This window comes from Drosophila montana, unplaced genomic scaffold (assembly GCF_035044405.1).
Source record: "Drosophila montana isolate Dmon_TW-CO22-7 unplaced genomic scaffold, ASM3504440v1 contig_3286_1, whole genome shotgun sequence".
In the NCBI taxonomy this organism is placed as follows: domain Eukaryota; kingdom Metazoa; phylum Arthropoda; class Insecta; order Diptera; family Drosophilidae; genus Drosophila; species Drosophila montana.
The window spans coordinates 423,225-448,898 of NW_026998170.1; the positions used below are offsets into that span (position 1 = coordinate 423,225).

General features: G+C 40.2%; 6 protein-coding genes across 10 annotated transcripts; 4 read left to right on the forward strand and 2 right to left on the reverse strand.

Moving 5' to 3' along the window:
- Nucleotides 1-94: 94 nt before the first annotated feature.
- On the forward strand, nt 95-1,621 carry Pyroxd1 (pyridine nucleotide-disulfide oxidoreductase domain 1). Its single transcript, XM_064690832.1, has one exon. The coding sequence runs from the start codon at nt 131-133 to the stop codon at nt 1,571-1,573; it is 1,443 nt and encodes a 480-aa protein (XP_064546902.1). The 5' UTR covers nt 95-130; the 3' UTR covers nt 1,574-1,621.
- On the reverse strand, nt 1,548-2,281 carry Taf13 (TATA-box binding protein associated factor 13). The gene is made up of 3 exons (XM_064690842.1): nt 2,135-2,281; nt 1,744-2,080; nt 1,548-1,680 (listed from the first exon to the last, which is right to left on the reverse strand). The coding sequence occupies exons 1-3, from the start codon at nt 2,177-2,179 to the stop codon at nt 1,658-1,660; spliced, it is 405 nt and encodes a 134-aa protein (XP_064546912.1). The 5' UTR covers nt 2,180-2,281; the 3' UTR covers nt 1,548-1,657.
- Nucleotides 2,282-2,312: 31 nt separating this feature from the next.
- Nucleotides 2,313-4,458, forward strand: nesd (nessun dorma). Its single transcript, XM_064690831.1, has 4 exons — nt 2,313-2,569; nt 2,622-3,514; nt 3,572-4,191; nt 4,251-4,458. The coding sequence occupies exons 1-4, from the start codon at nt 2,425-2,427 to the stop codon at nt 4,405-4,407; spliced, it is 1,815 nt and encodes a 604-aa protein (XP_064546901.1). The 5' UTR covers nt 2,313-2,424; the 3' UTR covers nt 4,408-4,458.
- neb (nebbish) lies at nt 3,892-25,131 on the reverse strand. 2 transcript variants are annotated; one of them, XM_064690824.1, is made up of 4 exons: nt 24,155-25,131; nt 23,439-24,029; nt 7,226-9,097; nt 3,892-4,374 (listed from the first exon to the last, which is right to left on the reverse strand). In XM_064690824.1, exons 1-4 carry the CDS (start codon nt 25,016-25,018, stop codon nt 4,363-4,365), a joined length of 3,339 nt encoding a protein of 1,112 aa, XP_064546894.1. In that variant the 5' UTR covers nt 25,019-25,131; the 3' UTR covers nt 3,892-4,362. The 2 variants fall into 2 exon arrangements, with proteins under 2 accessions (XP_064546894.1, XP_064546893.1); XM_064690823.1 differs by lacking the exon at nt 3,892-4,374 and having other exon boundaries at nt 7,075-9,097; nt 24,155-25,130.
- Nucleotides 4,713-6,193, forward strand: LOC135434340 (PI-PLC X domain-containing protein 2). Of its 2 annotated transcripts, none has more exons than XM_064690893.1 (2): nt 4,713-4,873; nt 4,944-6,193. In XM_064690893.1, the coding sequence occupies exons 1-2, from the start codon at nt 4,798-4,800 to the stop codon at nt 5,825-5,827; spliced, it is 960 nt and encodes a 319-aa protein (XP_064546963.1). In that variant the 5' UTR covers nt 4,713-4,797; the 3' UTR covers nt 5,828-6,193. The 2 variants fall into 2 exon arrangements, with proteins under 2 accessions (XP_064546963.1, XP_064546965.1); XM_064690895.1 differs by having other exon boundaries at nt 4,739-4,873; nt 4,930-6,193.
- fok (fledgling of Klp38B) lies at nt 12,183-19,355 on the forward strand. 3 transcript variants are annotated; one of them, XM_064690870.1, is made up of 2 exons: nt 12,183-12,745; nt 19,138-19,355. In XM_064690870.1, exons 1-2 carry the CDS (start codon nt 12,583-12,585, stop codon nt 19,287-19,289), a joined length of 315 nt encoding a protein of 104 aa, XP_064546940.1. In that variant the 5' UTR covers nt 12,183-12,582; the 3' UTR covers nt 19,290-19,355. The 3 variants fall into 3 exon arrangements, with proteins under 3 accessions (XP_064546940.1, XP_064546938.1, XP_064546939.1); XM_064690868.1 differs by lacking the exon at nt 19,138-19,355 and adding an exon at nt 14,447-16,131 and having other exon boundaries at nt 12,195-12,745; XM_064690869.1 differs by lacking the exon at nt 12,183-12,745 and adding an exon at nt 18,322-18,679.
- Nucleotides 25,132-25,674: the final 543 nt, after the last annotated feature.

Sequence of the window (25,674 nt, forward strand, 5' to 3'; positions counted from 1 at the left end):
ATTTAAGATAAATTGTTTCACAGCTGATTAAAGAGCCAACTAAAATGAAGTTGGCTACACGGTACTTCATAGTCGAGCAGTGCAGACAAGACACACAAATATTAGTTGATTTTGTTATTTGTGCACAGCAATGTCTCGGGATTGCACCTTCCTAGTTGTCGGCGGCGGCATAGCTGGCGTCTCTTGTGCGGAGGCCTTAGTCATTTGTTGCCCCAGTGCATCCATTTTGCTGCTTACCGAATCGAGCATTGTCAAGAGCGTGGCTAATCTAGTGCCCGTGGCGCGTTATCTGCACAAGTTCGATGTGCGGGAGCAGAATGTTAAGGATTTGCGTGCTGGCATTGGCACCATAGTGGATCAGCTGGAGCACATCAACAGCAGCGAGCATTGGGTGCGCACCAAGGCGGGGCTGGTCATCAAATATCGTTATCTCTGCCTGTGCACAGGGGGTGCAGCCAAATTGTTTAGCACGGGCCAGGCAGAGCTGGAGGCACGCATCATCGGCATACGCGACACGGATTCGGTGCTGGAGCTGCAGCGACGGCTGGCCAGCGCCAAAGATGTGCTCATTCTGGGCAATGGCGGCATTGCCAGCGAACTGGCGCACGAGCTGCACGACGTCAAGGTACACTGGGTAATTAAGGATGGTCATATATCCGCTACATTTGTGGATCCTGGCGCTGCCGAGTTCTTTCAGCTGGCCAAGCAGGAGACGGATCAGACAACGCTGGCGCCTTCAACAGCTATCAAACGAATGCGCTATAGCGAAATGCTACCCACAGGCGAACAGCAGGAAGAAGGCGAATATAAGCGTGGCGCCGCTTTGGGTCCCGACTGGCATCGCAGCTACGACTTGAGCGGCAGCAGCGCAGAGAGTCCCGGCCGAGAGCTGCCCAAAATCTACTACAAGTCGCAAATAAAGCAGATAGAGCAGCTGCCGGATAGCGGCGCATTGTGCATCACTTTGAAGCATGACGACGGCAGTCTGGAGCGCCTCAACTGTGACTTTATTGTGTCCGCAACGGGCGTGCAGCCGCGTCACGATTACGATACGGATAAGCAGCTCCAGCTGGCTGAGGATGGTGGCGTTAATGTGGATGAAATGATGCGTACGAATCTGAGCGACGTTTATGCGGCTGGCGATGTGTGCACCGCTGCCTGGGCAAGGGCTCCGCACTGGTTCCAAATGCGCTTGTGGACGCAGGCCCGGCAAATGGGCGCCATGGCTGGACGCAGCATGGCAGCCGCACACGAAGGCGAAACCATTTATCAGGATTTTTGTTTTGAGCTCTTTGGGCATGTTACCCAACTGTTTGGCTTTCCTGTGGTGCTGCTAGGACGCTTCAATGGCCAGGATTTGGGGCGTGATTATGAGCTGCTCGTGCGGTGCACACGGAACAAGGAATACATCAAGTTTGTTCTACAGAATGGACGATTGCGCGGTGCTATACTTATTGGTGATACAGATCTGGCCGAGACTTGCGAGAATCTAATACTTAATGGCACAGATCTGACGCCATTTGGCGACGATATACTTAATCCAGATATTGATATTGAAGACTACTTTGATTAATGTACAACACTTTTACAAATAAAGTATTAGTTATGCTTAAAATTGAGATTAGTTCTAGGTTGTGCTCCGCATTTTCTTCTTGTGTCATTTGAGCTTTCCCTCGGTGCCTAGGCAAAAATAATGAATTAACTAATTCTAACTCTTATAATCTAAATAATTTTGATACGTACCCACATACTTAATCTCATCGAATGCCTTGCGTGCCTTCTTTAATTCCTCGTTCATGGTCAGCAAATCCTTGACCCTGGCATACTTGCGCTGATCTTTGCGCACCAGAAATATGATATCCTCCACTTGTACACGTCCAGTGCGTCCAATTTCCATGGCGCGATGTGTGGTCTCTGCAATGTACTCAATGACAAGATCCTCCAGTAGATCAACTGTTTCCGTATAGGGATTTTTATCGTCACCAAAGCCAAACATCATACATCGCAGCTCCTTGCTAAACAGACGCTTGCGGCCCGAATTTGTAGAAACCATTTGCTCATCATCCGCATCTTCATCGAACTGAAATGGGTTCATAAATTAATAATTGCACGCAAATATATACTTAATACTTACATCGGCACCTTCGAAATGTTCATCGGGCGTATTATTTGCAGCCATTATGTGTTTTGTTTATAACTTTATAAAAATAATAGTTCACGACCAACTGCAAGTATCGATGCCGCAAGTATGCTGACGGAACACTGTCAGAAGCTGACTGCTTTGGCACTGCCACGAAAATCGTAGTCAATATTTTTATCGATAGCAGAAGCGATAGCAGCTCTGTGCTAGCCGAGGCAGGCGCAGCTTCAACACAAGCGCATTCAAATTTAAACGCCTGTTGCCTTAAAAACAAACACTCTAAAATGGACGTTTATACATACGAAAAGTCATTTCTTGAGCGTCTTAAGGAAGCGGAAGCTGTTCTATCATGGGATAACGCACCCATGCCCGCCTCGCAAGTGCGCTCCGAGTGGAAGGCCTATGTGGAGTTGAAAATTGAGCCTGCGGGTAAGTGAATACCACACGCATGCGCACAGTACTCACACAGTTACACACGCAGGCTGGCAGGCTATGTGGAAAATACCACGCGTCATCTGCGAGGATTTAAAGCTACGCTATCCCACCATTGTATTCGGTTATGTGGAACAGGTTATATTCGATGAACTCAAGGCGGTGTTTACGGTGACCGCGGTCCAGGACCAGGATGTGCATTTACCGGAAAGCAATGAGGTGTCACTAATCGAACTGTGGCCCACGTTGCAGCAGGAGAACTCCGCATTGAATGTGGACACCACGGCAGAGTGCATTGATCGATTGCGTTTCTTCTACGCACACGTCTGGATGCCCTGGGATAAGGACTACGATGACGATCGCGATTGGGTGCAGATGCATTTGCAGGCGCGCATACAGCTGGCTTGTGACTTACGCAAGAACCGCTTGCCACGCCCACTTGCGCTTCATATGCGCACACTATTAATGGAGGCGCGATATATACAACAGCGCCTGGAGTATCTCGAGCTCGACATGAGTGATGCTGAGGACGAAAGCGATGACGAGGCCGTGGAGTTAAATGACAATGCCACAGACCCACCACGCAAACAGCCCAAAACAGGCGGCAGCCCAAAGGCAAACAACTTGAATAAGTCCATGTTGCCAGTTACCGATTTGATGTGCCTGCACTTGCGCCTTGCCATCATCCGCAGCGAGTTCGAGATACTCGAGAACCCGGAAATGCGACGTGCCTACAGCGAGCTACAGAGCAATGTCTTAAAGCGGCACTTGCTGCAGCGCAGCCCAGGGCGTCTGCATCAATTGACAGAGCATGTTGAGCATACGAACATGTGCCACCTGGTGACAGTGCCGGGTGAGGTGCAGACACAGATTACTCTCCTCACGCTGGCCGAGAAGCTTGTAAAGCCGCATACAAAAGTGCAGCTGGGCAACACCTTGCAGGTGAGTGTTGTTCTAATTTAGTTATCATTTATAAAATTCAAGTTTTCCTATTTTCAGGACGTGCTCAGCATCTCGCAGGCCAACGATGACATACTTATATCACCCGGACAACACACCATCAAGTTTCTGGAACATCTCAATGACAACGGCAGCATCAAAGGTCTAATCGAAGCAGGGTCCGTTATAGCGCCTAAGCAAGAGCTAACTAAGCTTCCGTTGATCTGCTCAAGTGATGAGGATAGCACCTTACTGGTCGTCGATGGCGACTACACACTGTCGCAGCTGGTGCTGGACTGCCGACATGTGCGTCGTGGTATTCTACTGCGCTATGGCACGCTGACGCTGCGCAGCTGTCGTTTGCTAGGCGATGGTCGCTCTAGCACACAGGAGGCCATTGTGTGCATGCCACAAGCGAGACTTGAGCTACAGGATTGTCTGCTAGAGAACTTTGCCATTGGCATTTCAATGCGATCCGACACTAGCGCCCAGTTGAGTAATGTGTGCATTCAAAAATGCAATACGGGCTTGGAATTGCTGGATCAAACGACCAAGCTGAAAATGCTCGACAACAATTGCAATTTTCATACCTGCAAGCTGGGCATATTGGCGGATGGCATAGCTCTGCCCAATGGCAGTGAAAAGACCTTGGCGCTGAAGCACTTCAGCGAGCTGCAACGGTGCGTAATCCTCGAATATTATTCAAAATTGGTAGCTAATCCTTAATTTTATATTTCAGCTACAACGAGAGCAACTGGCTGGGCAACTGTTCGTTTAATAACTGTCTGCGTAACTTGCGCGTTTTCAATGAATCGGAGCAGCTGTTGGCCAAACGCACTCATCAGAATTTACTATTGGAGGAGCTGGATGGGGAAAATAAAGAGAATATTAATTAGTTTTAGTGTGTCATGTAAATCGTACAGTAAAAATGAAAAAAAGCTATTTTATTTATTCGTTTATTTATTTATTCGTTTAATATATTTATACGGCTGAAGTAGGTATTAAATGTTTTGGGAAACATATTCGACACTGCTTTTATTTCTTAATAATTTCATTATTAATTTTTTTTGTGATCTAATTGTATACAATATATTCGTTATGCTCAAATTCAAGCACCATCACAAGCATCGATAACTTATTTTATTGAGCAACTCTTTTATCGATACCCTAAAACGAGTACTTTGGCGCATGCATAGAATACCGCTGTTAATAGCCCGTAGCATTTGCTGTTTAATTATATTTAAAACGTCGCCATAAAAGCACAATATTCTTCTCCAACAGCCGAGATGTCCAAGGAGCACTGGATGCGTGATCTGCCGCCTGAGCTGCGCGATCTGCCAATTGTTAATCTGGCCATACCAGGTACATGAGATCATCCAAAGCAAGCAGCGACTCAATTTGACTAATTAATATTAAAGCGTTTCCGCCGTAGGTTCACACAATTCGATGACCTATGGAATTAATAGCAACTCAACGCTAGCCCCAGATGCAGAAAGCGCAATACGCCGTTGGCATCGTTTTTTCCCCTGCTTTGTGCGCCGTTGGTCCAAAAACCAATCGTCGAACATTTTGGAGCAACTGCATCTCGGTGTGCGTTATTTTGACCTGCGCATAGCACAAAATGATGACAAATTCTATTATTGTCATGGCCTCTTTGCCATGGAAGTGTTTGAGCCGCTGCAGGAGCTGCGTCAATTTCTAGATACGCATCCTGGCGAGATGTTAATACTGGACCTGCAGCATTTCTACAACATGACCGTGGCACAGCACCAGCGGCTGCACAAAGAGCTGTTGCAGTTCTTTGATCAACGCCTGTATGCCACAACAGATGGCTATCTACTCGAATGCTCCTTGACGCGCTGTGCTGAACTCCAGCGCCAAGTGGTGCTCATCTATAGACGCTGCCCGATTGGCCTGCCACCACAATTCTGGCCCAGTTATGCCTGGCCAACGCCTTGGCCGAATACGGCCAGTGTCAAGAAGCTGCAGTCCTTCCTAGCCGATTCGCTGCTCTCGCGGCAGCCACAACAGGGCTATGTCTCCCAGTGTCTCCTCACGCCAACGGGACGTTATATAGCGCTGCGTGTTTTCTTCACCCTTAAGAGAACGGCAAAGCGTGTGGATAAAAAGCTAAAGCCTTGGATACTGGAACAGTTACCAGGACCCTTTGGAAGCGGTCAGGCACCGCGTGTTAACGTCTTTCTGGCAGACTTTGTTAATCTCAAAAATGGCCAGTTCTGCAACTGGGTTGTCGAATTGAATACCAAACTAGAGCCGGCGCAGGATAAGTCGGAGTCTCAGGATGATCCCTTATAATCCGCAAGATCCGATGATTATTGTTGGATATTATTATCGTACAAATATTGTTAAATAATTTTATATGGTGCTTATTATTATGACGTTACTCTCTAAAATCGAATAAGGCTTCAATTTTCATTTATCTAAAATCAACAATTTTTCACTTCAGGAGCTGCCTCTCTGAAAATTGAACCTTATATTTTATGCAGCATCAACTTTTTCTGGTGCTATTTTTTGTTTGTTTAAGAAGCATCTGCTAACAATGAATTAGGCCTAATTTTTACTAAATGCCTGTCTTGTTTTAAATGTTTCTTTGTTTTGTTGCGTTGAATCACTTCACAACTTCGATTTTGCAATGTTCACAATAAATGAACTTAAATGTAATTAAGTGATTTGTTTATTATCGTATGGTTATGGTTGTCCGTAAGGCGATTGTTAAGTGGCGATAAGAAAATTCAATTAGTGATAGAGAAAAAGATAAGTAACATGCAATTCTATTATTGAACGCCCATAATTCCATAGTATCTATGAGTTATATGTTAGCCTAGTTACAAGAATACAATATTTTACTCTACTGAAACAAACAAGGCCTCTTATATTATTTTAAGTATATTTTAAATTAATTAAAATAAAATTGGTGATACTGAAAATATATTGTATTTTTTAAATTTTGTAAGTCCTACTGAAACTATATGTTATATATATTTTTTATAAAACAATTCGCAGGCATTATGAAAAATATTTATGTAAAAAAAAACCAATGAAAAATAGATATGAAGAAAAATGGGCCAATATGTAAGATACAATGTATTTCCAGTAGTTTTCAGATATGTTTGTATAATTTTGTAATGTTATTATTAATTGTACTTTTAATCAAAGTACATATTTTGAAATCCATTTTTAGATCAATTTATAAAAAATATAATTAGTTAATTATAACTATTTATAATTAGAAAGGCAAAACAAAAATTAGTTAATAACATATATAAAATTGTTATAGAATAAAAAAATAAAAAATAAATGATTTATCATAAAATTTTATATGATTCTGCAGTTGATTGACCTTCATGTATTATTACATATACTTACAATACTTGGGAACATTATGACCTAGAAACCGTGACCGTAAATAATACAGGCAAACATTTAAAAATAAAAATGTAATCATTTACATTTATAATAATGACAGCAATTCTATAAAAATATATATGCATTTTATATTTATATTTATATATTCAAACACACATATATATTTAAAAAACGAATAAAAACAAATACAAGACATTGCATTGAAGGTCATAAATGAATAGAATGGGTTTAGGTTTAGGTTTGGGGTATAGGGTATATGAAACTGAAACAAATTTGTCAATCGATAAGAAAACGCACAGCCTTTTGCGCTTTAGTTGGGGAACTCACCTCAGCTGACTGGGCGAGCAAGCTGTGAATGCCCTGGAGCACAGTGTCCAGTTGGGTAAGGGCAACCTGCAGATTGTCAGCCAGAGTACCGGCATCCGATTGGTTCTCCCGCTCTCGCAGCGCCTGCTCGCAGTGGCGGTACAAGCGCTGCGCGGAACGCTGCATCAGCTGCAGCTCCTGCTGTGCCAGCTGGGATAAATTGCTGCAGCTGCTCGCTGGATGCTGCTGCTGCTGCTCCTCCAGATCGTACGTGAGCAGGCGCTTGGTATATTGCGCCAGTTTGCTGCTGGACGAGCCGCTGGCTGGCGTCTTCGCCGGCGTGGAAGTCTGCTGGGGCGTATTGTTTGCGCTGAGAAGCCGCTTGAATGGCTGCTTGAGCAGCGCATCCTTCATGGCGCTCAGATTCAGGGCAATGCGACTGGAGTTGTGTGTGTCGTTTAGCGTTTCATTAAGTGCCGCATCCAGTGGCTGCCAGTCCACCTCCACGCTCTGGAATATATTGCTTGCACTGCTCGGCAGCGCAGCGTCCCGTTGCAGGTCGAGCCAGACGCCCAGCCGTGCAGTTGGCCATTCGGCTTTCAGGGAGCGCTGCTTGTCCACAATCAGGATGACGGTGCGTAGCAGTCCGAACTCGTCGGGCGTTTGGGTCTGGCGGAATTCTAGCTGCTTCAGCCCGAGCTGGCGACACCGCTGCGTTGCCTCCTTGACCATCAGCTGTGTCTTGTGCAGACTCTCTTCGCTGGGATTCAGCATAATGCGCTGTATATCCTCTAGCAGCGTGGACTTTTGCGCCGGCGTCGTGGCGCTGGGCGTCTGCTTCAGCTGCTGCTGGGCCAGCGCCTGGCGCTCCGTTTCGAGCATTTCGCTGTTGCACTTGTACTTGAACTGCTCCAGTTCGAGGCACTGCAGCCGCTCCTCGAAATCGCGCGCATGCTGCACACGCTCCTGTTCGATGAGTGTGAGTGCCGCCCGCTTCTCTGCCTCCAGTTCGCTGCGCAGCTGCCGCTCCTGCTTTTGCAGTATCTCCTGATGCGCCAGCTGAAAGTCCACGTGCAGCTTTTCGGCTTTGCCGCGCTGACTGCAAAACGGATTCGAGATGCGAAAGTAATGCGAGCCGCCAATGACCAAACGATCGCCATGGAACAGCGGTCGCCGCTGCTGCAGCAGCTCGCCATTCACATAGGTCTCGAAATCTTCGCTGCCCGGACTCACGTACAGCCTGCCGGAGCGCTCGTGCTCGATGGTGCAGTGCTGCAGCGCCACCAGCGGACCGTCCAGCACAATGTCCGGCAGTGAGCTGGCCGGCGCTCCCGGCAAACGGCCACGTCCAATGCGCACAGTGCCCGGCGGCAGCAGATAGAACAAGGTGCCGCTCAGCATGGGATCATCCGTCAGATTGACCAGACATGCCTGTTTCTGATCGGCGGTTAGCTCCAATGCGAGTCCTTTGCGCTTGAGCAGACGCAGCTCGGATTTGCGCTGATCCTCGGCCTCTTTAAGCTTCTCCATCCATGACTTTTGAGCGCGATTCAGCTCACGTTCGCGTTCCGCCAGCTGCTGACGCAGCGCCTCCACCTCGCCGTCATCCACGGAAGTCTCAATAATGATCTTGCGCGGCGCCGGCGGATTGTTGTTGTTGGCCGAGAGACGACGCTGTCGCTCGTATTCGTTCCGCAACGATTTCAGCCGGTCCACCTCCGCTCGCAGATCCCTGATGATCTTGTCATGCGGTGATTCATTCACCTTAACCCGGTTCACGATAGAGCGCGCCTTACACGCATAGCGAAGCGTGGCGAGCGTCTCATCCGCATGCAGGCTGGCTGGTGAAATGGTGGCCAGCATCACCGTCTTGGAATTGCCACCCAGGTTTTCCTGCAAAGAAACAGAAACGGAAACTCTGTTAATCATATCTACTTATTGGGTTTCCAGTGAAAAATATAGTTCATACTAAAGCATTTGTAATATATTGGAATCACAAATTTGTTAATTAGACATATGAAGCTTTTGAACTTGGGTAAAAAAAACATACAGTGAACGCTCCCTTGAACCAACTTACACGTTTATTTCTTATAACGGAATGTACGTTTTTAACTAAGTCGAAGAAATAACAAAAGCGAGTTGAAAAAATAAATATATAAAATAAAAACAACAAAAGTAAGACCTTGTTTACGAATTATTTCTGCAAGTTTATATTTACATATATATATTTTTCCTTGTTAAATTTTCTTCGTCAGAAAAGTATTTTGGTCTGTTTAGAATTTATTAGGAAACAATTAAACCGATGCCAGACCTTTCAAAGGCAAAAGAAAAATTATAAGCCGTTATTTCATCCGCACTGCTTGCTAAACGCAAAAGCTGCTTTTCGTTACCATTTTAAAAAAAAATTTAACCGATCAATTATCGATCAATTAATTGATTTGCTACACTTATTTCGATAAATACTTAATTAAGTTTGAGAAACAGTAACATACAAAATGATTGACAGGTCCTTGTTTACATTTTAACGTTTCTTATCGTTCGGTAAATGGTAAAGAGCAATTAAGATGATTTAGTGTGCGTGTACCTAGAGATCTAGGAAAACGCATTCGTATACTTAAAAGCATTTACAGCAGCAAATGAATAAATACTTGTGAGTCTTAAGTATGTAAATATACTAGAGAATATTATGTTTATACTATGTATGCTTGTTTTTTTGGTACACACATATGTATGTGTACATATGAACATTTCCACTTGCCTGGGTAGTCTTAACAAAAGAATTATGACCTCCAAAGATAAGGGCTTATCAGTGTTGGCAGGGGAGTCTCTTTTGACAAACTTTAAACAGACAAGGCAAAGGCAAAAGCAGCGACAGCGACAGTGGCGACCGTTAACCGTTATCGATGCTTGCAATCAAGAGCGAGATAGCTAGTCGCTAGTCTGTTAGTTGTGCCAACAAAATAAACAAATATGTGTGCTTATATGTATGTATGTACGCATGTTTGTGTGCGTATGTAATAGACACTTGTTTGATTAACGCTCCGCTGTGCAGGTCAGCATCGCTAGAATAGAGCGAGTGTAAGAAAGAGAAAGGGGGTAGAGCGGACTAGTCACGAGAGTTTATGTTTGCATAAACTGCGCAGCAGCAGCAGCAGCGACGTGGGCGTAGGCATGTGTGAATGAGCGAGCAAAGGAGAGCGCCAAAAACGATTGTGATTGTGGGGGTATGTATACAGTGAGTTAAAAGCACTCAAAGATAGTTCAAAAAAATTAAAAGGGTTACAGTTTTCATACTCGTAAATTTTTTTAACGCATTTTAACAGAGAGGCAATGTTAATGTCAGCATATATGTACATACATATATAAGCTTTTGATGACCTCAAAGGGGCTAGGCGTCTAAGGGGCCGGTCTAGACATGTTTGCTTCAATCACGCGACTATTAGCTGTGTTAGGCTGGACAGGAGCCATCACACACATTGACACTGGAAATATCATTAATGTGTCATGGCAATGTGGTTAGTAAGTCATTTCGTTCCATATAAATATGCATTTTTCGGCTATATTTTTATCTCAAAACCTGTTATTGAGCAATCTGTTGGCTATATATAACTTTTGGCATTTTGAAATGCCCGCCCACTTCTAGAAGCATGTCACGACGTCGCACACTGAAAGTCGTGGGGGAAAAATACTTAAACCACAAAAAGTCGCTAAACGGCGGTATGTACAGTCAAAAACAGCAAACAACTTGATTAATATACGTCAATATGACGTAGGTAGATCAATTAACACAAAGTGTACGCAAAATATATCTATATTTAACCTTTAGTTAAGACAAAAATTTGAACTCCATATTATTACACATGACCCAATCGACTTTTCTTCAATAAAAAATGCGGCCTGATGTCCATAGCTAAAACAAACTAACAATTTCGCTCGGACGCCTAACATCAGAGCCAAAACGACGTCTTCGACCTAATTCAATCATCCGTCTCATACAACATTTTATAGCCTAATTGACAAAGCATGGGAACAAATTTCTCGCTTGACAACGGAATTGCATGAGATATATTAACCTTTCATTATATAGTGCATAGTCGGCATACAGTCTAGACGTCGATTAGCAAACCTTTGGCAACAGTTGCCTCGAGTTATACGAAGAAAAGTACCTCCAAAATTTTTAGCTTAAGTCTTGTTATATGACATGGAATTTGTTTGAGGTGACAATTTGTATATCAGCCATTTGTTTTAGCAACACGACGCTAATAAGAAAAACTTCCTACGTCAGTACGATGGTAAAAATATTTTCCATGCCCCAAACAAATTAACACGAATTAAATGTTTTTGACCAAAATGCTGATGATTCATATGGAAAATTAACTATTAATTTTAAAAACTTTCAAGTTACGCGTAATTGCCTTTTGCCTGTATGAATTGATGGTATTCGATATTTTGTAATAATACGATTTTAACCACTGTGCGGATTCACGCGCGTGTGTTGGAAAGAAATAGCAATAACCGATATACATACATAGCAGCAGGGGCCGCATGTGTCAAAGCTTAAAGCAAAGCACGAGATGTCAAAACAACAAGGAAAACCCTTTCTGCATGTGGCTCGACCTTGAGATACTACGCATAAAAATTTAAATACTATGTACGGTACATAGGCAATCACCGATTGCAAAAGAAATAAGTAGATACAATAGCGTATATTATTTATTAACTTTGAGAAAACAAAATGGGTGCGCGATAAGGTGTAAAGGCAAGTCCTTCGGCTGAATGGTTACATAAATAAAGTTCATCGATATGCCCACTTGCACACAAAACACACACAACAGCTAAAGAAGTAACGTAGGCAAACAAAGCGACGCAAAAGCAAAAACAAAGCTACGCATCGCGAAACGAGACACGAAGATGACGAAAACAACACACGAAGCGAACGGACGACTCGATGGCTACAAAAATGCAGTAATATGGCGTTCGGCTTTCAGTTTCAGTTTTGAACTGACAACGTTAAGAGCATAGATAAAGAGTTCTCCGTGCTGTATTATAAAATAAAGTGCATTTAAATTCAATGCATATATAAACTGGTTCTATACCTTGACTTGGTATGAAAAAAAGTGAAAAAAAATATCAATTCGCGTTATTTGATAGAGAACGTAAAGCGCTTACGTGAACAGCAAGAGTTCATTGGACGTTACAAAAAAAACGTACAAACAACAAAAAAACAAAGGCAAAGTGAAACGACCTCGCACAACGTACGCGCGCAAAAAAACAACACTAAAACAGAACTAAACAACACCTACAAAGCACAGCACACACATTTGCAGTGCAACCTACATAGACCACCTTTCTAAAATAAAAAAAAAAAAACTACAACCATGGATGTTTGGGGCGTATTTGTTGGCGACTCGACGCTTTCGTATGGCGGTTCAATGCGCAACGGCTATTACCGCGACTATGAGCAGTTCCCGTATGGCACGCTGGAGCACGCGAGCAGCGCCAGCTCGTATCCAGCAAAAGACTCCTACAGTCGAGTGCAAGGTAATTATCAAAAATATAATGTATAAAGCAAAATGATAGCATTCACATAAAAATAACAATAAGGTTTTGCTGCCAAAGGCGGCCGCCATTCGCGTCAACTCACAAAGCAGCAAGCCTCAGACAAATGCAGCGTGAATGTCATGACAGCCAGCTTTTGTCCAGCACTTTTTTATGAGCGCGGCATGTGCATGTGCCTGCAGAGGCGAATTGTAGTAAAAAGCGTTAATTGCAAAATACGCGTTGTAAAAGCATACATAAAATGCATTTGTATATGTATATGTATATATATGCACATGACAGCTACATACATAAAATGCATTTGTATATGTATATGTATTGTATATGCACATGACAGATACATACAGACGTTCATTTGCTGCTGTTAATACCCGCATTGTGTGTTTTTGCAAGAATTTAAAAATAGCAGCAATGCTTATTGAAAATTCTCTGTCTGTGTATGTATATACATATGAACGGAGTGTGTGAAACACGCCTTAATTTGCGCACATGCGAAAGAATCTACGCGTGTGGGTGTGTGCACTGTTAATAATAAGGAATTTAGGCAATCACAGGGTGCCGCAAGACTCAAATTGATCACATTTCTTATCATGTGTCACATGCATTTATTTCTGTTTGTTCACATTTATAATCTTTGTTTACTTTCATGTCATTTGTGCGACAGCTCAGTAAACACGTGAGAAATGAAAGCGGCGCTCGTTTACCATAAATAAATGAAAACAAATATACTTAAAAAATACCGAAATGCTCTCGAATGCTTAAAGAAGCTTTTGATGAAAAATTGAGATAATAACAGTTCGAGGTGGTTCACCTTTAAAAAGGGTTATTTAAGTGCAAAAGCCAATTCCAATGTTAATCATTAAGTATGGTTTAAAAAAACGCTTTATGTTGATAAATGTTGACTACAAAATTTGTCTGCATAAGCAGAAGTCCACTCAAAAGAGCTTTACTGTAACTACATTGCTGACTGTACCCCTCACTTATAAAACCAAGCAGGTGTTTGAGTCCAACACCAAATCAAGAAAACGGAATAAAAAACTGCGGCGCAATAAAAATATATTTGTCGGTAAAAGTTTTTGTGTGTGTGTGCTATTTAAGCCAACACACACAAAACAAAAAAGAATAGCATAAGCAATCAGATGACTAATTTATGCATTAATGCAGCGCAATTGTAAGTTTTATAGATTGGGGTACACACAATGCGTTAGTCAGATAAGTCAAGGTTGCTTATCAAACATTTAGCGAGCGCAATTGCTAAAATTGCGGCTATTTTTAGGCCGGCAGCGCTTTAATCAATAAAAAAATAAATTTTTCGCTCAATTGCCTGTGACAACATTCAAGAAATCTGTAGCTTAATCAACAGCGGCATGCCTAGTGAACACCCTGTGTCAACACATGTCACAGGGTCAATCAAAACAACACAGCGAAGCTTGCCGCTACGTGACGTCGACGACGTGACGTCACATTTATAGTAGCGACAGCGGCAGCTGGAAAAGGGCAAAGTATGCGAGAAGGCACGTAGGCCACATGTGTGAGACCGCCTCTTTCATATGCGTGTGAGCGTTTGTGTGTGTGTGTTAGTATGTCAACAGCAACCTCGCTATGCGTAAACAAATTAAGTAATAGTCGATGCTCATGGATTCTCTTAATTAACCTGTTGATTTGCCTTTTGTATAATTACAGAAAAATGCAAACAATTGAAAACGGAGAAGCAGCTGCGCAAGGATTGCCCATTCTGCAAGGAGCACAAGAAGCGGCCATTGGTTAATTATATGCGTAAACGTGAGTCCCGCAAGCACCACGAGAGCATCTGCGAGGATGAGGAGGAGCTGCACGAGCACGAGCTTGAGCACGAGCACGAGCACGAGGTGCAGCATCAGGTGCCAAAGCTGACGACTGTTGTGCCAACGCAGCAGAGCTGCAAGGTGTAAACACATCAGCAGTCAGTTGAGATGAGGAGAGACAGACAGGTGGCAAAATTTAAGCCAAAAAACAACAACAACAACAACAGCAGCAATTCGCAATGCCATATAAAGTTAGATAAAGACAAAACAAAAAAAAAACAAAACAAACAAAAACAAACGAGAAAAACAACGTTGTAAAGATGCTGAACGCGCCTGCTGGGCAGACAGCGCAAGCGAGAGCGAGACAACACGGGACAACTACAATAATCTAATGCAACTGTACCTACAATAACAATTGCGTGCATTTCCGCCTCTGACGTAACACACTACCATTTACAAAGCAGCAAGAACGAAGAAATGGAAATAATTTTTTCTGTTGCTGTTAACTTGATACCAATTTATACAAGCCGTTTACTATTTCTTTACACCGCCTTTTACAAATACCTTGCATGTTTTGTTTTTTTATACAAATGTATGAAAAAATTGAACGTAGTAATTAATTGAGATACAATCCAATAGCAGCCGCCCGCTTGGCTAATCCCAAATGACCTTAGGCATATACATATATTAAAAACAAAAACACAAAACGGAACGAGGGAAGCAAAATCGCCAGAAATACCAGAAATATTTTTCTATTTTGCGTACGAGACTGAGTAAAAAGTTTGCAGTAGTGCATTCAATATTGAATCAAATGTTTTTAATATAGAAACAAAAACAAAAACAATTGTTTTCAGTTTCTCCTCTTGATTGGGCAACCTGATCCTAATACGTTATATACAGGAAAATTATATTTAAAAGCATAAGCAAAGCTTCATTGGCGCCAAAAACAAAACACGAAAATAAAATATTTAGCATTTTCTTTCTACAAGTGTTTAGCAGCTACATGTATATATAGTTTTGACCCAGATTTTATATCCTTGTCTATATTAGACACCCTAATCTTAATTAAAACCCAAAACGAAACCCCTAGCCAACAACAAAATATGCACAGTTTGGGCCCAAAGTCTGCTTGACAGTGTTAAACAAATTATAAATGGGCGAAAGAGTAAATTTATATAACTATTATAATCAATTTGTCAGCTTCAAGAATGTTAAACAAATATTAAATTTATGGTTACACGAGTTATAATTGTTAAAGAATTTAATACTTGTTACTAAATTATATTAACTACGGAATTATAAACCAATTAAAAATATACTTAACACAGCCCCAACTGTGCAACTAACATGGACAAAATATAAAAAAACAACAAAACGAAAACGAAAAAAGGTATCTATTGTTAAAATTTAAAGAAAAATAAATAAACATTTTTGCTTGCGGGAATCGAAAAAAAGTTTGCAATTTATAAATTATTATATACCATTTACTTATTGTATTTATATTTTAAGTTGAAGAATAAACCATTCTAACTAAACATGCAAAATAATCAATAAAAAATGTTATTGGTATTTACGAAAAAAAAAGACAGCTTGAGTTTTTATTTACTGAGAAAAAAAACAAATTCAAAAATATTGAATTTTAGAAAAAGATACGTTTTTAAAATGCAACGAAAGTTTGCCTCAAAATCATTAAACCCATTTCGTGAAGGTATCCTTATGAGCAATAATATTTTATAGCAGACCTCACAAAACTTAGGATCTTTGGGGAAAATAACTGTTCTACTTTTTTGTAAGCTTGGTTTAAAATAAATCTTTCAACATAATTTATAAAAATGATATAGTTATCAGAGAAGAACAGTTAATCCGTTTTTTTTTTTATAATTAAATATAGTGTTCCTTAACTGATCATTCCCATTTAAAAGATTTAAATATATTGGCATTACTAGGGAATGCAAATGCCTGCACTAATGCGTCAGGCGTTACGTGACGCATTAATTGGGGAATGGGAAAAATGATATCATTGGAGATACTGGGACGACTCTCAATTGGATGATGTTGCGTGTAATTCCCTAGGCATTTACGAATTTAAGAGATTAAATAAAATGAGCGTAAATTGGCTGGGCAAATCTCATGAATCAAGCAGATTGCCACAACTAAATAATAATTACTTTTCGATGTGGTCCAGAATTTTGTTTGGCATTTCGAGGTCACGAGTTTAAACTCTACGGAAATGTTTTCGTCTCGCACCAGTTTGTTAATCAAAATCAATTTAATGAATTCAGATTTAAGTCAAATGTCTGGCAACCATTTAAGATAATTTGTAAAGGATTTCATAAAAGAGGCGAAAGGTCTTTTGATAACCTAAAACCTGACAACACAAGCCTATTTCTGGCACTAACTAAACTGACCTGGAACTTGGACCATGAAAAGCTATTTCTCGTAAATGGAACCGGGCAAAGTTTTCGCTTGTCCCACTTAAATTCAATTAACTTAAATTGAATTCCATGCGACATTTGACACAATTGAATTTGATCTAAAGCCTTTAAGCATGCCATGTTCTCCAACTACTCTGCACTGCACTTCAAGTACAGTAAAACCTCAGAGATTACGTTATCTCTGGATGCGCAACCGCTAAACCACCCGTGACAACAACGACAACAACAATAATCAAGTCTAACACATAGGGAAGCCATAGAAAATATGCCATTTACTTATACAATGAATTTGATTCATTTAAATTCAATGTTAACTAGTTTGTGCATGGGAACGAAACGGTCGACGAGGTTTACCTGGGCAAAGGGGAATATGCATATATAGAATGCTATCACAGTAAACATTCGGTTATCAGAAGTTCGAGAATATAGAATTGTCTAGAAAAACAAATTGACAAATAATCAAATAGATTATGGATCAATGGGCAGATGTTTATTTTTTTATATACTTTTCAATACAGACGCAATTTAAAGGTTTCAAAATAATCAATTCCTAAGATGAAATCATTTTCATAGAAATCATAAAATAAATTAATATAAAAACAAAATATATAAATATATACTTCATTTTGTGTAACTAAAAATAGGAATTACACACACTGCATTTTAATAAAGCTTCAAATTTTTTAAGTTTTAGGAACTTTTGAGCAACGAATTTTTTAAGCAAATACTATTAAATTGGTCTGTTTAAATGAAATTTAAATTCATTTCAAACTTTTTTTTATAGAATAAAAGGGCTTTCAAAAAATATTTTCTTGAAAAGCTGATTCTGGCCTTGGAACGGCGGCGTTTAAGTGCGAGGGAACACTGTAGAACAATTGTTTTTTAAATCGGTAACCGCAACAATTATACTAAGCAGGTGCTAAGGGCACGTGGAAAAAAAACAACAAATCAGTTTTCCATACTGGCGCCATGCACACATGTATATTAATGATATATCTACGGCCAACAGCACCTAAACAATAGATTTGCGCTCCCGTACGTAATTAGCACAAATAAACCTTTTAATAATACATAGTCAACGTATAATCATAATATCATGCCAGGAAACGTGCTCTCTCCATAGATCGTACCGATTGTTGCTAATTCCCAAATGAATGCAAAACGATGACGTAGTCGAACAGGCGGCACGCGTTTTACATTAGCCAAACTAGTTAAGATAGCTAGCATAAAATAATATATTTATGCACAGACTTTCCCATTCTAGAAAAACAAAAGTAAAGTAACCCCACAAGCAGGCAGATAAAACGCCTTGTTTAACACCAATTTGTGGTGAACAGGGCTTGGGAAAATAAAAAAAAGTGTTATGCGGTTTGAAAACTTTGCACACGAAACCAAAGTTTATAATATATGTAAATTAACTTTTTGTGGGGCCCACCACAAACAAATGTGTATTTAGAAATGAAGCTTTAAAATGTTTGCTACAGTTTCAAATGAAGTTCACAAATGTGAAGGTTAAATGTGACAAATTCAAAAACAAAATAGAAAACCAAAACTCCTGAAGTCAAGGACATTTAAAACTCGTAACTGTAACTTTCTTAAAATGTTACGTCTATTTAGAAAATTGAAAGCCCCCAGGAGCAAAAACTCCAAAGGTGGTCAACCACACGATATGGGTGTGCTGAAAAAATCTCAGAACTGTAAGTTTTCACAGCTATACGATAATCTGAATGGCAATAATTTATCTTGGCAAAAAGCAACAGTTTAGACAGGTTATGGAACAAAAAAAAGTCCTGAGCTTAAAATATTATATTCTAATATTTAAACGATCACGGCAATAACATTTGAGTTAGCTGCTAATATAATATAATATTTAATATAGAAAATAATAAATAAAATGTGAATTTTTAAAAGGAAAGCTTGGTGATTGTATATTAATATGTACATTTGATTACCAACCGACGGGATCTTTAAGAGGCATTTTATCTCAAACATAAATAGACATTTTCAAAGGAAATGATAATATTTGTATTACTTTGCTCATTATAAGACTAATCAAAATGTTTAATCTCGCATAGCAACTTCTATATATTATATTGTATTATTTTGCAATCTGTTCATTTTATAACATTTAATTTAACTTTTATTCTGATTACAGGTCATAAGGATGGCAAGCTGAGTAAAGGCAACTGCAAATGTGAGCCAACGGCCTGTAAGTGCAGCAAGAGGAAGCAGCAATATCAGAGCTTGTTGTTGTCGCAGCTACGACGACGGGGCGCTGATAACTTATCAAGTGTTATATTATTCTAGTATGAAAAAAATGGAAGAAATAAAAATAGCAACAAAATAAAAACTAACAGCAGCGTTGAAATCTGACACGAGGGTGTGTAAATGAATATTTTAAAATGTGCCGGCTTTACGACCCGCTTTTAACATGCATAACATATATCACATACACATTTGTGATATAATATATAATGAGCACACATTTAGATAAGTTAAGTGCTCGAGAGATTACACTAAAAGCTATATTTAAATGGTTGTTTTGGGTCCCGACCTAACTAATCTATAGAGTGCACTGGAAACTTCGGGCAAATAATGGCACTTGAGAATAAAATAAATTAAAAAACAAATAGAAATCAAATGAGAATTAATTTCAATCGTAAGCGATTGCGGCGCCATATCTTAAGAAGCGAAGACCGCTTTTTTCTAGGTAATCAATAGGACTGTAGTCCCCCAATAAATGCACATGATATGGCGCCATATTATTGATATTGGTTCTCAACTTGATTGCGACACGCTCTATACATTACAAGTATCGGGCACTACCTAAGTGATCTTAGCCACCAACTAGTAAATGAAAAGAACTCTAGTTTCAACAAACACTTCAGCTATATTTCACGTCCATTTTAAGGGCCCGTGGACTTTGTAATGCCAGCTTTAAGAGGTTTGTAACCTTCTAAAAATAGATTGATTTATTTATCGGCCTAGCGTTCTGGGAACGTCGCACGTTATTACATTGATCAATAAACACTCTTCATTAGAGTATTTGTGTTACATTTTGTAGCACTGTAGTAAAAAACAGGAGCGGTTCAGCCGCATTGAAGAACATGTTAATGAAACGATTGTGGAAGTATATCCCATTTCCAAACATTTTTCTTAAAAAAACCTAAGTTTATTTTGTATTAAATTCTTTGAATTATTTATGCAAATAGCATTTCAAATGTTTTTTTTTTAATATTAGTTTAGCTGGCTCGAAGTCCAGGGTTTATTAAAAACAAAACTGAAACAATTTTGTTTTAATTCTTTCTTTTAGTTTTAGTTCTTTCCTAAAAGCATAACACTAGTCCATGACAGAAATGCGTGTATCTCTATATATAAAACTGTTTGTCCTGACTGACTGACTGACTGACTGATTGGTGATCAACGCACAGCCCAAACCGTAAGAGCTAGGAAGCTGAAATTTTCACTGTAGTTACCTTATGTGATGTAGGTGCACGTTAAGACGGGGTTTCGGGAAATTCCACCCGCAAGTGTGGAAAAATCGCGAAAAACGTTTGTATGTAACTTTTTTATTTACTATCGGATCGGCCTCAAACTTATTTTCAAAGATCTTTGTTCAAATTCATTTGAGGGGTGTTCCACACTTTTCGAAAAATACGTTCCTCCTTGGTGGAAATGGAGGTCAAAGATTTGGTGGGTGACGTTTCGCGGTCAAATTCATTTCCAGAGATCTATAAGAAAAATCATTTGAGACGTGTTTCACACTTTTCGCAGAATTCAAACTTCTTCGGGGGGAATGCGATTTAAAGATTTTTTGGGCGAAGTTTTAAGTTGTGTCCGATTTGCTTCAAACTTATTTTCAAAGCTCTACATAAGAACTTAATAAATACGTATTTCAGCGATTTGGGAAATTCCACCCGCAAAAGTGGTAAATTGGCGGAAAACGGTTGTATGAAAGTTTTTTGTTTACCATCCGATCGGCCCCAAACTTATTTTCAAAGATCTTTGTTCAAATTCATTTAAGGGGTGTTTCACACTTTTCGAAAAATACGTTCCTCCTTGGTGGAAATGGAGGTCAAAGATTTGGTGGGTGACGTTTCGCGCTCAAATTCATTTCCAGAGATCTATAAGAAAAATCATTTGAGACGTGTTTCACACTTTTCGCAGAATCCAAACTTTTTCGGGTGGAATGCGACTCAAAGATTTTTTGTGCGAAGTTTTAAATTGTCTCCGATTTGCTTCAAACCTATTTTCAAAGCTCTACATAAGAATGTAATGAATGCGTCTTTCAGCGATTTGGGAAATTCCTCTCGCAACAGTGGTAAATTAGCGGAAAACGTTTGTATGAAAGTTATTTGTTTACCGTCCGATCAGTTTCAAAATCATTTCAAATTTTTTTGAGAACATTGATTTAATAACATACGTGCCACGGGCAAGGCCGGGTTATACCCGCTAGTACTACATATTTCTGTCAAAAATATTTATAGATATTTTGCACCCGGAATTTCCGGGTTCGAATTGCATTTTAAGCATAGGCCCTTCCTTTGTAAATCCGCTCCTGTTGCTTTGGAGTAAAGCGCAATATGATACTATAGCAAGGTCAGTTAAATATTAATTACTTTAAAAGTGCTAAAAATAATTTTTGTAACTCTGAGTTATGAGGATGTGTCAGTTACGCAAAGACTATTATAGGTACGTTAACCTAACGGAAGTAGTTCGTAATATTATCCAAGTTTAAACTTCACAAAGATATAGGTATTCTACAACCCTTCACACTATCTAAAGATACCCCCTAAATGTATATACTGATGTCTCTCTGATATATTAGATGCATGTATCTATACTTTTATGGCTTCCCTTTCAGTCACATGATTTAGTAAGTACTCACAAATTTAAAAGGTTTACAAGGTGAGCTAATATCAGTTTAAATCGTATTATATGCGAGTACTTTCAAGTACGTTGCCATATAAGGAACTTTTTTTTATTATTTCTGTGTCTTTATCTTTTTGCCAGAAATGGTAAGCTGAAAGTGCCCCAGGTTCACATATCAAGTCGGAAATTTATGAACAAATAAAAAGCAAAATGCGCATTGACAAATAATATAAATATTATTAAAGAGCTCGTAAGAATAAAAGACGTTGAGTGCACTTTGTTTTTTTGGGGAAGACGCACCTCTGTTTGGGTAGAATCTCCTAGAAAACAACCTGATACATGGTATATATATAGAATGCTTTTATAGCCAAATAAAAACAGTAATCATAAACAAGTCCAGAATTTAAATTTGACTCAAGATAAGAACAAAGTGTGAATTCAAAAAAAGAGGTAACACGGGCCACACCGAGCCGCAAATGTTGACGTGTTTTCCTCATTTACTTAATTCCATATCTAAGTAGCTGAATTTTGATGCGCAGAAGTTTTCTGGTTATACTTTAAAACGTGGCAGATAAAAATTATATACTTTCAAGGAAATTCTTCTTTACCAATTATTGGTATTCGCAATTGACGTCTTAAGAATTCAACGCAAATTGAAATTTTAAAGCAAATTTTGAGATGGTAAACATGTTTTCTCCAAAATTAAAATATATTGATAATAATACGTTGATCAGTGTAATTATTCTAGTCGTCCGTCTGTATCTATCGATATGTAACTTTTCAAAGATCCGGCTGGATCGGACCACTTTATCATATAGCTACCATATGAGTATCCGATTGAAAATTATGTTTTCACATAACTAACTGTTTTGATTTTGAAGGTAACTTGACCTTACATATAAATCCGAATGAATATTCGATTTTCCCTGCTTTTTTAAACATCTTCATCAAACCCAACACATTTGCCTTACATATAACATATAACATACTTCTAGAAGGGTATAAATTCTTCGGCGTTCGGAAAATCGTCGATCTATCTTGTTTTAATCAAAGTTCGAAGGTATATTCTTTGTTGAAAAGGATTTCCTCTGTCTTAGTCATTTGCGAATTAAATTCCCAGTAGCTAATCTTTCTCGACACCACGAAACCAAAGAAATTGTACATATATTTATGAGATACGCGACACGTGTGCAGATGATAAACAAATTAATAAAATATAAGAATATTTCATTATCTAAAGCCCTTGGACAGAGGCTATAAAAGCCAAACAAAGTCGCATTAAAAAAATATAAATATTTTTTTAAACAAAGATAAGAGATTATCTTTGAGGGCTACATTTTAGTACTTGGCCTATGAGTTATGTTGCTACAATTAAACGCTTGGCTACAGATCAATCAAGACATTAAGCAATACCAATAGAACGCCATAAAGTTGTGGAAATAAAATATGAACATAAATAATACGATGGGTCAATCGGGCCTAAAAGATAACGCATTAAGTAAACCAGATCGAGGTCCGATAAGCCACTTGTTGTTTGATAAGAAAGTAGGTAAAGGAATTCATAAAGTGCATTGTTTCACTTACCCGCAATAGCCAGGTGAGCACACTCTCCCGATAGGGCACAAATGTGCTGGGCGTGGCATTACCGCCAATCTTGCGCGAATCCGCCAGCGCGGCAATCACTTTGCCCAGGGTGAGCAGGCTCTTATTGATGCTGACGCCCTCGCGTATACGTTCGCCATTTGAGCCGGATACGCTTATGCGTTCGCTGCCCGCCAGATCCACCAAACTGATCTTGCTGCGTCGCGTCTGGCGCAGCGAGACGACCGTGCCGGAATCGGTGTCCGAGGACATGCCATCATCGCTGCTCAAGTCTGTGAGATTTAGCACAATGTTGAATATGGAATGCGAGCGGGAGCTTTTGTCATTCATGGCCGTCGAGGCGGTGGCGCGTTGCGAGTTGCCCACGGCCAGCCAGTTGCGCAGCGCCGAATATGAGTCCACCGAATGAGCGCTCAGGTCCACAACATATGGCCCGAAAATAGGATGCTCGCGCACCTTCAGAGCATGCCGCTGCACGGGCGTATCCGGCGTGGCGGCAATAGCCTGCTGCACACTAAGCAGATCGTGTATTTTCTCATTGTAGATCTCAAAGTAGCTGACCTCCACCTCCACCTATGGGTAAAAGAGAATATAAATTAAAGTAAATATAAATTGGAGTATATACATATATGTATACTAGCTGGTAACCGGTTTGGCCTGGGCCAAGTAAGTCAGTTTTATATAAATAGATAGACAACCTGCAGCTGCTGCTTGACTGCATCAATTCTTCTGAAGAGCTCATGACAGAAACGTGGTATAATGCCCGCTTCCATATGCGGGGCATTGCCATCTAGGGCCGCATCATCCAGCCCCTCAATGCCCATCATGCTGTAGGATTTGCCCGAACCGGTCTGTCCGTAGGCAAATAAACACGCATTATATCCCTCGAAGGCAGTGTCGATCAATGGCTGCGCTGTGCCCGAAAATACGGCCAGCTGATCCGCATAGTTCTTGCGATCCGGGTCGCATGAATAGTAAACCTGATCGTAGCTAAAGAAATGTGTGACTCCGGCCGTCGCATCGGCGCTGCTGCCCGCCTGGACGCTTAGCTCGTTGTTGCCATGGACTTGGACCACATTCGTGACGCTGGCACGCTGGCATTCCGGCGCATTTAGTGGACGCACGCGCACCGCAACAATCATGTTGCTCTCCTCGGCAATGCTGTGAAAGGACTCGACCATGGCATCTTTATCCTTCATCCTGCTTGCGGATTTCACGTTGTTGTTGGGCGTTTGGTGTCCTCGCAGCGGCGTTGATTTACCCGCATTTCGGTAGAGCGACGAGGGCGTGTAACATGCATTTAGTGCGGTTGGCTTTGGCTTCGGGTGTGGAGTTGGTGTTGCAATGCCGCTGCTAAAAGCCGTATTTAGCAGCTGTTCTGCTTGTGTGTGCGTCGGCTTCTCGGCACTCCGTTTGGGCGTGCGGCACAACACCTTGCGACGCAGTCCTGTCGCAACTGTTGCAGGCGTTTTTGTGGCGCTGCCACTGGCACCAAAGCTGCCGCGTGCACGTGCTTGGAATTGGTGTATGCGTTGCTGCACAGGCGTGCTTTTGTTGCTCATTTTACTAATTATATTTACACAGTTTTTTGTTTAAACAAATTAAAATGCTGTTAGTTTCGAAAGAGCGCGCGTCGCGTCGTTTGTTGTCAAGTTTTTCATTCTAGTGATGTAAGAGTTTCGATAAGAGTGGCAGGGTTGTTTCTGTTAATCCACACATGTGTTTTCGAAAAACAAAGATCTGGCAACATCATACAGTTATTTTCAAATGGTAATCGATTGATTTGGTTTGCATTATTATAACAATATTTTTGAATAGCTATGTTTATAATTATTGCATTAAATAAACATGTTAAATTTATATTAATTTCGTAACGCTCTGTTTTTTTTTTTGTAGTGACATGAAAGAACTTTGAAAAGTACTTTGATGATCAATTACTTATATGCCGATTAAAAAATTAGACTTCATTAACTCATATTTTTAATGTTAGTTGACCAGTTATTTTTATGAACTTTTACGTCGTGGGCAACTTTTTTGCATTTTTCTGGCTGTTTGTTTTTCGACTTTGGAAGGAAATTACGTCGTGCAAGCTAAAACAAAAAACACATATAGCTGCACCTTTCACACGCATTTATTTACGAACCCTCTAATGAAGTGTTTATGGGCTTCAACTTTTTTTGAATTTGCTAGTGCTGGCACACGTCAACAGTCGTATCGA